Source organism: Oncorhynchus clarkii, chromosome 4 (assembly GCF_045791955.1).
Source record: "Oncorhynchus clarkii lewisi isolate Uvic-CL-2024 chromosome 4, UVic_Ocla_1.0, whole genome shotgun sequence".
Taxonomy (NCBI): Eukaryota; Metazoa; Chordata; class Actinopteri; order Salmoniformes; family Salmonidae; genus Oncorhynchus; species Oncorhynchus clarkii.
In genome coordinates, this window is record NC_092150.1 from 23,136,635 (window position 1) to 23,150,348 (window position 13,714).

A 13,714-nucleotide genomic window follows, 5' to 3' on the forward strand; every position below is an offset into this window, starting at 1 on the left:
ATTTTCCTCTCACCACACTCCCAGGGTCCTGACCTCCTCCCTGTAGGCTCTCGTCATTGTTGGTAATCAGGCCTACTACTGTTGTGTCGTCTGCAAATTTTATGATTGAGTTGGAGGCGTGCATCGCCACACAGTCATGGGTGAACAAGGGGTACAGGTGGGGGCTGAGCACGCAACTTTGTGGGGCCCTTGCTTTGAGGATCAGCGAAGTGGAGGTGTTGTCTCCTACCTTCACCACCTGGGGGCGACCCATCAGGAAGTCCAAGACCCAGTTGAACAGGGCGGGGTTCAGACCCAGGGCCCCAAGCTTAATGATGAGCTTGGAGGGTACTATGGTGTTGACTGCTGAGCTATAGTCAATGAACAGCATTCTTACATAGGTATTCCTCTTGTCCACATGGGATAGGGCAGTGAGGGTAGGTGTTATTTGAGCAATAAGCAAGTTAAAAAAGTTAAAAAAGAGAAGATGCAAAATGAAAGGAACTCTTTGAAAAAAAGAGCCATGAGTCAAATGTTCTGGTAGAATAAACATCTGGATTTATTTTGTTGATCTGAACATTGAACAGGTGCAGCAAACACAGAATAATGATGCTAAGAGTCAAAGTCGGTTGTATAGCGGAGGTGTGACCGGTTTGCAAGGACATTTATTTTTATAACATTTCCTTTCTGTATAGGCCAGCTCTGGGGTATGGTGACTGTGTGAGGGTCCCCCCCCAGGACACACTGATGAGCCACCCCCCTCCCCCCTTTTCAAACTCTGGTGCCCACGGACACATTCACAGACGTAGGCTCCCTCTACTCCCCCCACCTCAACTAACACAGGAACATGTGGGATCTCAGAAAATAGACTGTTCTTAAAACCCTCTGTGCATGTATCTCTGGCTCCAAGAAACTAGGGATTTAAAAAGACAACATCATTACAGCAGAGCCACAGATATGGAATACATATAAACATCATATATCTATGGCTCTGGTTCACAGTACTTATTGAACACGCTCTCAATTAACATATTTTGAAAAAATATTGATACGTATATATTGATATAATTTTTATAAATGTATATTCAGCAGCAAGAATGAAGGAGATTAACAAGGAGTGAAACAAAACTATTTTTTCAGAGGTCAAATTGACAATTTTTTGACATTCTTCAAATTGTCACATATCAACATGAAGATGTCAGGACATTTCACAACCATCTATTAAACATTTTTATAAGATACAATGAATGGTAAATGTCATATTCTCCTAGAGAGGTAAGTTCACAACCCTATCCAACCCAATATCTAATTTCCAGCTAAATATTAGAGACACTGCCAAGAAATACCCTAATAATGTCATCTGCAATCTGTCTGTAGAAGTGGTCACAGCATTGACCTGTGGATAACCAAACATTTGCTGAGGACCAAATCTATCTTTAACAGAACTGCCCAGTCCAGTTTGAAATTGGTTTTAGCACAACTGCCCATATAGCCAACATGCAGCAAAATAATAGCAGTATTTGGATAAATGGTGATCTGAGATGTGCTTATGAAAAGTTACCACCTTCTCAAATCTGAAGCATGCCAAAATGTACAATTCCTAGATAACTGCTTAAAGTATATTTTAAAATAAGCAAGGAACTATGATTTACTTCACTTAAAACAGCAGAGTTGATTTAGCTCAAACCAGAATGTATCTGATAGTATTTGCAAAGTGTAGTTTAACATTTTAGAAATGTGATTTGTCATTTATTTTAGGATGACCAACTTGAATAACATACAACTTAATGAGAATAAAAACATAGAAAAAATTAGCACCATTTGAGGTAAGAGACAGATCAGTTAACCCGTTTGCTGGTAGCACCATCAACCAGTGAAAAGGAGCAATCAGTTGAAATACATTTTTGGAGACAACTGGGCATCCATTGACAGTAGGCTCTTTAGTAAGCATTTTTACAAAACTGATTTCCTCATAATGATATCACCTGTGTAGTACTGAGGTGTTACGAGTTTACATATACTGTACATCTGGAAATGAGTTATCAATAAGGTATTTTCCTATAGTTTCAAAAAAATATACATCATACACGAACACAAGAGAAGCAATGAGGTAGGACAGTGAAGCTAGATGAAGTATACTTGCCAATGAATTGTGGAACTACACTTAAAGTTCCTCAAGCCCCTTTCTCATTTAGAGTAAGCTTAACATTGGCCTTTTCTCAATTGGATTTGCCCAACTCCTGCGTCCTCTCCTCTGTCCTCTCTCACCTCCTTTTGAAAAATGTCAAAAACTAATCGAGGAGAGAGAACATGGATGAAAATACATCTGTATGAAATGACTCCTTCTCCACTCGCGTGTCATCAGGCAGTGACATTTACATAATAATACTTGTAAAACACAAAAAACATTTAGTTAGTTGTGCAAGATATTTTATAGATGAAAACTGTAACTAGTATAGTTTTAAAACATGTGCATGTTTTTCTCCGACGACAAAACAAAAGCTGATTCAAAAGGAAGTGTGGCAGACTTTAAAAATCTTCCGCGAAGGACTCCAGTTTGATACACAACTATTTTTTAAACCTTTAACTAGGCAAGTCAGTTAAGAACAAATTATTATTTACATGACGGCCTACCGGGGAACAGTGGGTTAACTGCCTTGTTCAGGGGCAGAACGACATTTTTACCTTGTCAGCTCGGGGATTCGATCAAGCAACCTTTTGGTTACTGGCCCAACTCTCTAACCCCTAGGCTACTGTACCTGTCGCCCCATCCTTGATGAAAGGTGGTTATCGAGGAAGGGAGGCCACTCTTCCGTTCACCTACTAACAAATTTACATCTCCTCAACACTTATCGGTTTCAGTGTCATGGAGAGAGAGTGAAGGACGGACTTTTGCCCAAATTAGAAAAAAACATTGTATCCGAGGTGGTGATATTGGGCTTCATGAATCACACAGCACAGCGAGGAAGAGAGAGCAGTGGGACGCACTGCCATAATGAGGTTATGACAAATCTTTCTTATGAAAAACCTCATATCCACTGCATACCTAAGGAAGTGCTGTCAGTACGCCTAGTGGCTGTGATAGGAGGAGGAACACTGGGCAGTTTGGTGGGTTAAACCTGGACTGGTCCTCAGCATGTTTTCATGAACGGGTCAGGCTTTCAGTTGACACGTCTAATGTTATATCTTCATTGCTACTTAAACATACCCCCCTTTTTGGCATCAGAAAACAAACGAGTAAACAACATTAACAACATGTGTCACAGGAATTCATCGCGGGCCACACAGCAGAACAGTTTTCACACAAACTAAAAGCTTTAAAATGCATGTAATGTAATACATACTGTGCGCAAGGACCCAACAGGACCATGTTGATCTCTACAGAAATGATAGCAGGACATCTACATTAGGGAGAATATTTAAAAACAAAAATATATTTAGTCTCTGTGGTAGCTTAGATAACTCTGGACTAAAACCTTGGCAAGGGACATTTTTGTGCAAGTTCAACCCCCCTCTCCATTATCAGCATTCAACATTTTGGCTTAATATAACCACTCACCCACAACAACACTCAAGATACCCAGCATCTTTACACATTCAGTTAAGAGCACACAATCCAGTAGTGATGCACATTTTCAAGGTCCTTGAATTTGTGAATCACTTTAGATGATGAAAAAGCACAGTACAGTCCCTGCTTGTTTCATATGTCAACTTGCCCGGATCCCCACACCAGTCCCCATGCTGTCTGTTTGTACTAAGCTCAGGGATCCTGCCAGCCCTGTGGATAAGAGCTGCCCTCCCCTGCTGTATAGCCATTCCAATACATGACCTGTCTGGTAACACAGATGGATCCAACATTTAACCAGAGAGAGAATGGCACCTAGTGCAGTCTGGGGTTTAGCATGCTTCTACTGTCAATAAGAGCAAAGCTATAGCAATGCAACAAGACACTTTGCCTATGTTTTCTTAAGCATCATCTGGGTGGCCATAAGGATCACTGGCTGTGAGGGCTGAGTGAGGCCAGGCCATGTACTGTATAACTAATGGCCATGCCCACTTTTAACCATTAGCTGTCTAAAGAGCTGGAGGGAGGGGCCAGTTATAAATCTTGGCTTTCCTAACAACTAGCTACTCATCAGCACTACAAAATACAGGGAAGGTGCAATTTCTCACATTTTAAAAGTTGTCTGTAAAAAGAACAAACAGCAGACTGAGATCCATCCGTGTCCAAAAAGGACTATGTTTTTTGTTGTCGCTGATCATTCAACCAGGATATAATTCCAGCTGAACTTCCAGTGTTCCCAACTTCCCACTGAACCCTAATCTACATCTTAAAAAAAAACACATCATTGAAATGGTGGGGCCAATTCAAAGCACATAAAAATAAGTCAAAACATGGAAAATATAAACAATGGGACAAGAGAACAGCAGACAGAAGATTAGCGCAACAATTTAAAGAACTAGCTAACATACAGTTCCTCTCTGTATAGCTCTACCGTCTGGTTCATACAGGAAGGACAAAAACATCCTTTACATATTAGTTTCATGCCTAAAGCCCATTCCAATGCCTGGGGAGTGGCATGTTGGTGAGAATAGGCAAACCCTGGGGAATATAAAGCACTGTGTGCCAGAGGCATAGCTTACTGAGGACCACTCTTCACACGTATTCAGTTTATAAACCAGAACTCAGACCTATCAGGACCATTTAAAAGGTGCATCGATTATTATTATTTGTCTTTTTTCTTCTTCTAAATAGCCAAAATAAGTTGAGACCAAATCGGTTTGGCAAACAAATCCATTTCTTTACAAATGGAGAATCTGTCACAAGAGATTTAAAGTGCGTTCATTGATTGATTTGAAAATACAGCCCGTCCTTAAAACAGGGGAAATTTAACCCTTCCCTTCAGTCGATTTATCTTTTTGACCATGACTTTGACCTTTGTGCTAGAGAAAAATGGTTCTCTGTGCAGTAAAGATATATCCTTGGGGATCACAAGGACATCAGTATGTTCTCCCTGTGATGTTCAGAGGCCGAGGGACAGGGATCTGATGTCATAAATGTTATTAAATCTAATTTAGATTTACGACTTTGATTTACTGTACCAAACATTTGGCTAAATGTTAAACAGTTGGGTCTATCAACTTAGGGATAAAAGCATATGAAAGAGGACATTCTCAGCTACTGGAAAATAAAGACATTTTGGGAGGTTAAAGTAATTTGTGATGTACTTACGGTACGGGTCAAATTGAGTTGTAGGCCGAATCGAACATAAGGGAAGGGTTATATTGACTCCTAAAGACATCACTTTAAATTGTGGTTTGCCTAGTTTATTTTTCATAGAGATTACCGACGTGAGAGACACTTCTTTTCTTTGAGTTTAGATGCTTCTAATCTACATTTGGATACAATATCAAGCTTAAAGCCCCAAAAAATTAACAAACATAAAAATGACCGCCAGGTAACAAAGGAATTACAATGTCAATAAAAAAAAATACAGGAGTTTACCATGTTAATGTGTAAGTCGGACTAAAAACTGAAAAGTACATGACTTGTGAAAAGAGACTAGTTATATACACTAAAATATCCCCACAGCTTAACAAAACATTGATCGAACTGTAAGAAATACAAAAGAAAAACCATAGACACAAACAAAAATACATAGAAAGTGAAGAGGCAAAAAGGCTTGACAGGCAGACCTGCAGGTGATTCACAGTTAGCCACATGGTCACAGTTGAGAATTCAATCCGCAACATTTAGTTCCAGGTTGCAGACAGCCAGACAAACCGTTTGGGGAAAAAACATTTGAAAAGTTCTGATGGCATGTCATTGGAAGTTGTCACTATATAGCAATTCATTCCCAGTGGTGTGCCTCAAAGAAGAGGGCTGTGAGAGAGCAGGAATCCTGCTTTATCCAGGGATCTAGCCAGAATACTGACCACTGCAGACAGCTTTACCCACAGCCAAACAAACACAGTACCTGACAAACTTTCACATTCAGACACCAAAGTGCAGTTTAAAGATATCAGCTTTACTTTAGATTAAAATCACATCTTACTAAATAACTGGAGGACACAGTCCCCAATGATTCCCATAAACATAAAGCCTTTCTGGGCTTAAAATCTTGTACCACAACTCCAAAACAGTTGAACGATCTGCAGGACAGCTTGAATAAAGACACTACTACAACAATCACATTTATGTAAACTCAAGTTGGATCTCTCAAGTAGGGTATATACACTGTTAATCATTATCCAGAAAACATATATTCTCAAGACCGTTACACGTCTGATGTGGACAAGCACCACAGACAAATAATGATAAACCTCTCTTTACCAAACTCTTCATGTTTATTGGTGCTCTATACTATGGAAATCCAAATGGCATATTCCCATGGTAACGAGACCTCAAACCTCGCATCCCATCTAGATGACCACACAGCAATAATCTCTCGGGCAACGGAATATCTGCGCAATGTGGCATGTATCAATTAAAACATGTATATCAGAGAGACCCTGTTGAAAAAGTGCGTATTAACAACCTCCCCACGTCACTTTAAGTACCAATAGCACACACAGAGACTCAACACTAAGGCCTTCAGTGTGGCTAACCTCTGAATCGCGACAAACTAGCATGTCCAGAATATCTTCTTACAAATCAGAAGTTATTTGTCAAGGGAAATCACTAAGAATATTAGGACACAACGTCATGTTCTGACACAGAATATTTGGTTGGAGCGCCACTGCATTCTCTCACAACCAGATGATTGATTTAAGAATCTCACACACCAGTTCATACGACACACCAAAACGCTTAACCACTCACTGCATTGATTGACAGGTAAAGCTGTCTTACAGCTGATGGATTAGGGCCTTGGGCGCCTACTGAGGATCTCTAGTGCTGGCCTGGCACACATGAACCTACCCACCCTCTTCTGTTTCGGCAGTCCAAGAAAAGAGAATGAGCTCTAGTATGGTGACAACTTTTCATCACTACATGCCATCGTAGGTGAAATTCTCCATCTTGACGGTTTGTCTAATGAGCAGCTTCGATTCCCGCCTCTCCTCGTTCTTGATGGATTTGTTGATATCCATAATTTTTTCACAGATGTATTTGTTCACTTTGGACAATCTTTGTGTGATCTCTGCGCCGTCCGCCGTTTCTTGAGACACTCGGTCATACAGACACTCTGCAAAAAAGGGAAAAAAATAAGTGTGTATTGTTCATCAAATCACAGAGATATTCCAAACGTTGAGTTGCAAAAGGTGCCCAAAACATCTGACAACAGGCCTATACAGTTTTACCTCTAACTATTTTGAGCTTGCTTGGGGAGAGGGGGGGCTTGGGAAGGGCATCTTTCTTCTTTTTGGTGGCCACACCAGTGACACTCCTGTTCTTGAGGGTCTCAGTGCCCCAGATCATGACGGCCAGGTTCTTGGTGAACTTGGAGTCTCCCTGTGTCCGCTGGAGCTGGTGCCACTTCTCTTCCTGAACCCAGATGCCCCCGCCCAGGTGCACCTGCAGTAACGCAGCACAGATATGTAGTGAGGGTCACCTACACTCAGATCTGAGGCTACACTATAACCAACAGCAGCAAAGCCCATCCCACAACCATTCAGCCCAAATAAGATATCAAAGGGCCATGTTTCAGCAGCTACATAAATAAGTAAGGGGCAATGGGTTCCAGCCTGGATGAATTGCACTGAGTATTTATAATGGCATAGAACCCCAGAATGACACATTGTGTAAGTCTGCACCAAACAACGCTACAAGCGGAATGACAGACCTGCCCTGAGTTATAGGTGAGCTAATGCTGAGAGCGCCATGTGTGCCACCCTGCCTTTATCACTGAGAAGTCTTCAGGCTGGCATCCAAAGGCTTTTCTCTTTGCAGCTAATGTGCCTTAGGCCCATGGCCAGCAGACAAGATTTTCACTGCTCTTAACTTAGAGGAACCCTTTCTCTATTTTCTTTCTAGGGCTACCCGTCAGTCACTTAGATTCCTCCGGTAGAAATAATTAATAGCAGGCAATGTGTGAGAGTTCTAATTTGCTTTTGTTCTTCACGCTTGAACTGAGAGGCTCTCTGCTTGGAACACAAATTCCCCCGTCATGTGAAGCAGGCAGAATTACGTGTGTAGCCCTGCAACCACTAACAGGGCAATAAACAGTGCTGATGCTGAAGCTATAATAAGGACAATCATCTCAGCCTTGTTTACCCTCAAGGAGAGGAGAAGGCTAATTTAATGCAAGTTTATGTGTAAGGGAAAATGTAATGCTTCCTCCCCATCAAAGCGACCACAGCGAGGAAGATGGGGGGGGCTGGAGGTGGTTAGACTCACCTTGCCATCATTAAAAGTGTAGACTGTTCTTGGGGAGGGGGAGTGGCTGGAGCTGGTATTGGCCTCTTCTCTGCACACTTCCTGTGGCTCAATGATGGGCTCCACCACCTCTGCTTTGATTGTCTGAGTGCCATTGTCATGCATAGGCTCTGTATGAGGTGCAAAATCAAAAGTAAAGTTGAGATGCATATCTCTAGGCATACTGTGTAGTGTAGTCTCTCAGGAACAACAAGCCTAGAGCACTAACAGAGGCTTTGACTCATCCACAACAGCATGTGGTCAGGGAGTTCTAGTCTTAGCTTTGAACCAGTACATGCAGCAAGGCTTCCCTGTGCACCGAGACAGCGGGACTATTTTAGCCCAGTAAGCTGGCTTGGTGGCTGGCCACACTAAGCTCTAATGTAGCTGATGAGTTTTAATATCGGTCAGCGCACTACATTCCTGATCCCAAAGCACCCTGGCCAGTCTAATCTTTAGCCTGTCCATTAGACCGCCTGGCCCCCATATCACACCCCAGGGGCCCCAATGCAAAACATGTGCAGCTGGCCATGGGACTGGCTTAAAGGGAAAATCCACTCAAAATGTTAGTATTCATTTTTGTGGAAGAAGCATTGAGTGAACAAGCACTTGACACTCAATATTTTTTATTTTTTTTTGCAAAACCAAAGTCACTGATACTGATTCCCCCCCCCCCCCTCTCAAAAACAAATGATAACAACCAATTCCTTCATAACTTCTGGTATCAACTGTGCATCTGATCACTAAAAGCAATATAAGAAGGTACCCAAACCTACAAATTCAAAATCCAGACAACTCTAAATGTGGCTGACACTAGTCTAGTAAAACAGTTTTTTCTTAACCTGAACAGATGTGCATGGGAGGCTGCAGTGAGAGGTGACTGGAGAGTGTGTGTCTCTCACCGCTGCCCAGCCTCATGAGGAGCACATCCTGCAGCCTCCTGTTGAAGTCACGTAACTCCTTCACTTCTGTCAGCAGGCTGCCATACTCCTTCAGCTTCTTGGCCTGCTGGACCAGCTGCCTGCGGGTTCTCTCCAGCTCCTGCTGTAGCCTCCTAACCTCCTCCTCCTGCTGCCTGTAGCTGTGGACCAGCTCCTCATACAGAACCCGCGGTACCACCGCATCCTCAGGCCCAGAGTCTCCCTCCTCTTCTTCTTCCTCTTCTTCCTCCTCCTCCTCCTCTTCCATCTTGTCCTCCTCCAGGTCCTCCTCTCCCTCCATGCAGGAACTCACAGCATTCCTCTCCAGGCGGGCCACCACCGCTGCCAGGCTCTTGGAGGAGTTGGCAGTGGGACGCCCATGGTCCGGTGTCTGAGCCTGTGGAATCAAAAGGGACTTTATGCAGTTAATCATTGTTTAAAACACAAGGGATATGAATGTGATAATGATGTGGAGACTGCATCATCATTTCATGTGATAAGAGTGATCTGGTGTGTCATAACTGTCATCATTTCAGTCTAATAGAACACTTATGTTACGAATGTTTGACTATGTATCCATAGCTGTGGGGGGCTTTGTTTGACAAAATTATACAGATGGGCTAAAATCACTGGGAAGAGTGGTGTCATGGAGGTCTTGGATGAGCAGCTCAGAGGATTTGCAGCTGTCCAGAGTGCTACATGTGTTAATCCAGCATATTGTAAAAAATAAAAAATAAATAAAAAACAGCAGGGGATTTTTAGGAAACATCCAAAACTCAGTTAAATTATCAAAAGACAAATTACCATCAGTATTCTTCATATTCCTCATGAACCGCATTATATTGGTGAAGAGGTTGAATCACACACCAACAATTTCACAGAGCCCCAAATCACAGAAATGCTCTAACAGTTTGAAAACTATGAATACTAGTTGACTAGCTACATTGCTTAGTTGCACCTACCTTTTTATGTCTCAGTGGCAGTCGTTCCTCCCCAAAGTGGTTCTCAACTGAATTTCCCATATTCCTTGTTGACATCTTCGGAATTTTCATCTTTTTTTGCATTATACTATGTTCAAACTCATCAACGTTATCTGCAAAATAGATCTAAGTGTCAGCAAGCATTTGATATATAAAGTCGAGACAGAAAAAAATCGAAGGGAATTTTCCAGGAGCGTTATGGCAAATACGAGCCAGCTAAAGACCGTTCATCCATGCAGCTCATCTCAATCTTGTTTCACCCATCCCTAGTAAACAAGCTGTATGTAGTTTTTGTTTTCTATCCAACTAGCTAATATAGTTAGTTAGCTATCCAGTGTGGACCGAGAATGGTTAGCTAGCTACAGCACGAGAAACAACAACAAACCTAGTTAATGCACTCAACTGACATTAGCCAGGGACTGTTCAAACACGAGGATTAGTAATCTAGCTAAATACCCTAGCTACGGTAGATGTTGAAAATGTATGTGTGGCTGCTCTGTTACACGATGCATGTACACAACGTTACACTCATGTGTCGAGGAAACGTTATTGAAAGCTAAAATAACCGGTGTGCTGTATACATATTGCTAGCTAACTTGTATGCAGCTGGCTTGACGTTGTCCGACCTAGCTAGCAAAGGTCGATTGATAGTGATTGCCATCACATCATGAAGCTAGCTAGCTATCATATCAACAACCGTGTAGAGGTGTTGGTGTGTATTGCTAGCTAAAATAACTTATCCAATGTTAGTAAACAATCTGGATGAGTAAGTGGCTGGCTAAGCTAACGCGTTAGCTAGCTAGCTGACTGGCTAGCAAGCTAACGTTAATGTCATAGTTAGTTAGCGAACGTTAGATATATTAGCCAACTAAAAACAATGTCATCAAGAAAACCAACGTTAACTAGCTGTACTATGCAAAAATGTGATACGACAACAAATGCCGCCCTGAAAAATAACCGTATGTAAACTAGGTAACGTTAGCAATAGCATCGTAGCGAGAACATTGTTGTCAGCTTGATAACTAACGTTAGCTAGCGAACTTTGTGTTTGACAGCAGACCGAAAAGGCATGTTTTCTTATTCTCTAGGAGCCGTCTAGTCTCACTTTTTCAAACGATTGAACTATTTCAATTCATAAACAGTCAAACAAAGAGAGCACGAAGATAACGTACCTGCAAGGGCAAGAATCTGTGCTTTGCACGGCTGGCCTGTACCATTATCTTCTGTTCTGAGAACCAGATACACCTTCTGATTATCAAAATCTGTTTTGTGCAGAGGTCTAAAATCTTTCACATTTGAAGCGGGTAAAGCGTAACACATATCGTCTTCCAAGAACCTCACAAAAGCATACATTATTTATCTTTGGTCTTGCACTTTGGATATGGTTGACAGTTTTCCCTCTATAAGTATAAAAAATATATATATATAAACCACAAAGGGGAATTGGGAAGGGCTTCTATTCTGCACTCTGCTACTCTGGCCTGGTCTACATCATTTCAGGATATTAGCCGCGCACTCCATCACAAGACCTTGCTAATAGAAACAAGAATGAGCTTCTTATATTTTTCTTAAATTGAAAATGAATTAATTAAATAATTGAAATAATGAAATAAAGTGTATATATTGACTGACAGGTAACAGGCCACACTACCTACGCATCTACCCTACATAATATCCTAAAGTAAAGACAATGGCAGGAATTCAATCAAACCTTCATTTTAGAACCTATTGTTCTTTTTTTTTTTTTTTTTTACAGTTTTTGCACCATAACGTTTTTTATGCATTGGAAGTACATTTTTGTGGCACAGAAAATGTGATTGATTTAAACCTTCAACTGTAACTCAAAAGGAGATGAAGGATAGCACCTTGTTGGTGACTGTCTGCGATAAAGCACACATTTATACATCACTCATTACAGAAGTTTATTCTAAAGGAATCTTTATTTTGGCATTTGTACAAACATAAATTATGGTTTGAAATACAGTTAAAGTCAACTTCCTCAACTACTGAGGATATTCAAGAAACATAGTCCCCAGTGAGCTGACTACAAGATTTCAGCCTTTTGTCCTGCTGTTTCTTTCCAGATACTTTCAGCTAGAAGAGCAAAAAAACATAATGATCGTAATCAATAAATTCACCTATTACTTTCATTCTGCCTCTGTAGGTTCCATTGAGTCCTCAACCCCTGGAATGAAACCAAGAAAAGAGAAGAAGGCCACAGAGATGATTATCTGGTCTGATCACTGATTCCATTTGTTTGTGGGCGTACAAGTGTGTCTCAGTCAATGTGTTGCTTGGTGTACCTTTTAATCTTTCCCTTTTTTTTTTTTTACACTAGATGACAAAGTCTATCTGACAGAAAGGGAACTGTTTGCTATTGTAAAATAGTCCGGTTGTTACACAATGGGATGGATTTCTTCACTTGTATTTTAATAGAGAGTAGCATAGTCGATAAATGGCACTAACAATGTTTTTCTGCTTCGCCAGTCGTAATCGAAAAGTAACTCATGCAGAACTTGGACGCTGTTCTCGTCTGTAATTTCATTGCATTTTTTAAAATTCAGATCAGACATCAAGGCTTGAGGCATAGGTTGCTGTTATGTTAGTGTGAGTTTTCCCTTGTTGAGGGTTGAGAGATATATGCTGGTCCAGTGGAGATGTTCTCAGACGGAGAATGAGGACAGGTATCTGGATGGCTATTTCAATTATTGTAATAGAACTTGATCTCCTATTCCAATATGGTAACTGTTTTTATCTCTGGGGTTGTGCAAAATACTGCAATGCTAATATTCATAGGAACCTTTGTTGTGTATCAGTTTGTCAATTACTGCCAGCAGCACACCACCCTGCATCCCACTGACACTGAGCAGGGTTGGTTCCTGGATTGGAGACCAGATGCTGCTGGAAGTGGTGTTGGAGGGCCAGTAGGAGGCACTCTCTCCTCTGGTCTAAAAATAATGCCCCAAGGCAGTGATTGGGGACATTTCCCTGTGTATGGTGCTGTCTTTTGGATGGGACGTTAAACAGGTGTACTGACTCTCTGTAGTCACTAAAGATCCCATGGCACTTATCGTAAGAGTAGGGGTGTTAACCCTGGTGGTGTCTTGGCTAAATTCCCAATCTGGCCCTCATACCACCATGGCCACTTAATGATCCCCCAGCGTCCAATTGGCTCATTCATTCCCCTGTAACTATTCCCCAGGTTGTTGCTGTAAATTCGAATGTGTTCTCAGTCAATTTACCAGGATAAATAAAATAAAATAGACAACAATTCTCTGAAATTCTGAAATAGTAAGACAAAGAACACTTTAATAAACAAGACCAGTGAGTCTCACTGGTAGACAAGAGATTTCAGCAGTTTCTCATCTCCAATGAAGGATTACTGTTAATCTAATCTACTGTTTAATTGCTAGGTCCTCAAGCCCATGTCTGGCACAATAATACCGCTCAATTCCAGGAGCTGTTGTCTTGAAGTGTCT

At 41.4% G+C, this 13,714-nt stretch overlaps 2 protein-coding genes across 5 annotated transcripts in view; both read right to left on the minus strand.

Annotated features, from left to right (window-relative positions):
• The window catches only part of LOC139406612 (cytosolic carboxypeptidase 6-like), a 465,185-nt gene that overhangs the window by 101,304 nt on the left and 350,167 nt on the right, over window positions 1–13,714 (minus strand). The window contains exon 8 of one of the 3 annotated variants that reach the window (XM_071149385.1): window positions 5,020–5,025. The exons of the other annotated variants lie outside the window; for them this stretch is intronic. Within the exon in view, the coding sequence (XP_071005486.1) occupies window positions 5,020–5,025 (6 nt within the window). The remainder of the gene's footprint in view (window positions 1–5,019; window positions 5,026–13,714) is intronic. 3 annotated transcript variants of the gene reach the window in all.
• LOC139406613 (BEN domain-containing protein 5-like) lies at window positions 524–11,677 on the minus strand. 2 transcript variants are annotated; one of them, XM_071149388.1, is made up of 6 exons: window positions 11,408–11,677; window positions 10,218–10,348; window positions 9,238–9,652; window positions 8,318–8,466; window positions 7,282–7,495; window positions 524–7,166 (listed from the first exon to the last, which is right to left on the minus strand). In XM_071149388.1, exons 1-6 carry the CDS (start codon window positions 11,586–11,588, stop codon window positions 6,970–6,972), a joined length of 1,287 nt encoding a protein of 428 aa, XP_071005489.1. In that variant the 5' UTR covers window positions 11,589–11,677; the 3' UTR covers window positions 524–6,969. The 2 variants fall into 2 exon arrangements, with proteins under 2 accessions (XP_071005489.1, XP_071005488.1); XM_071149387.1 differs by having other exon boundaries at window positions 9,178–9,652.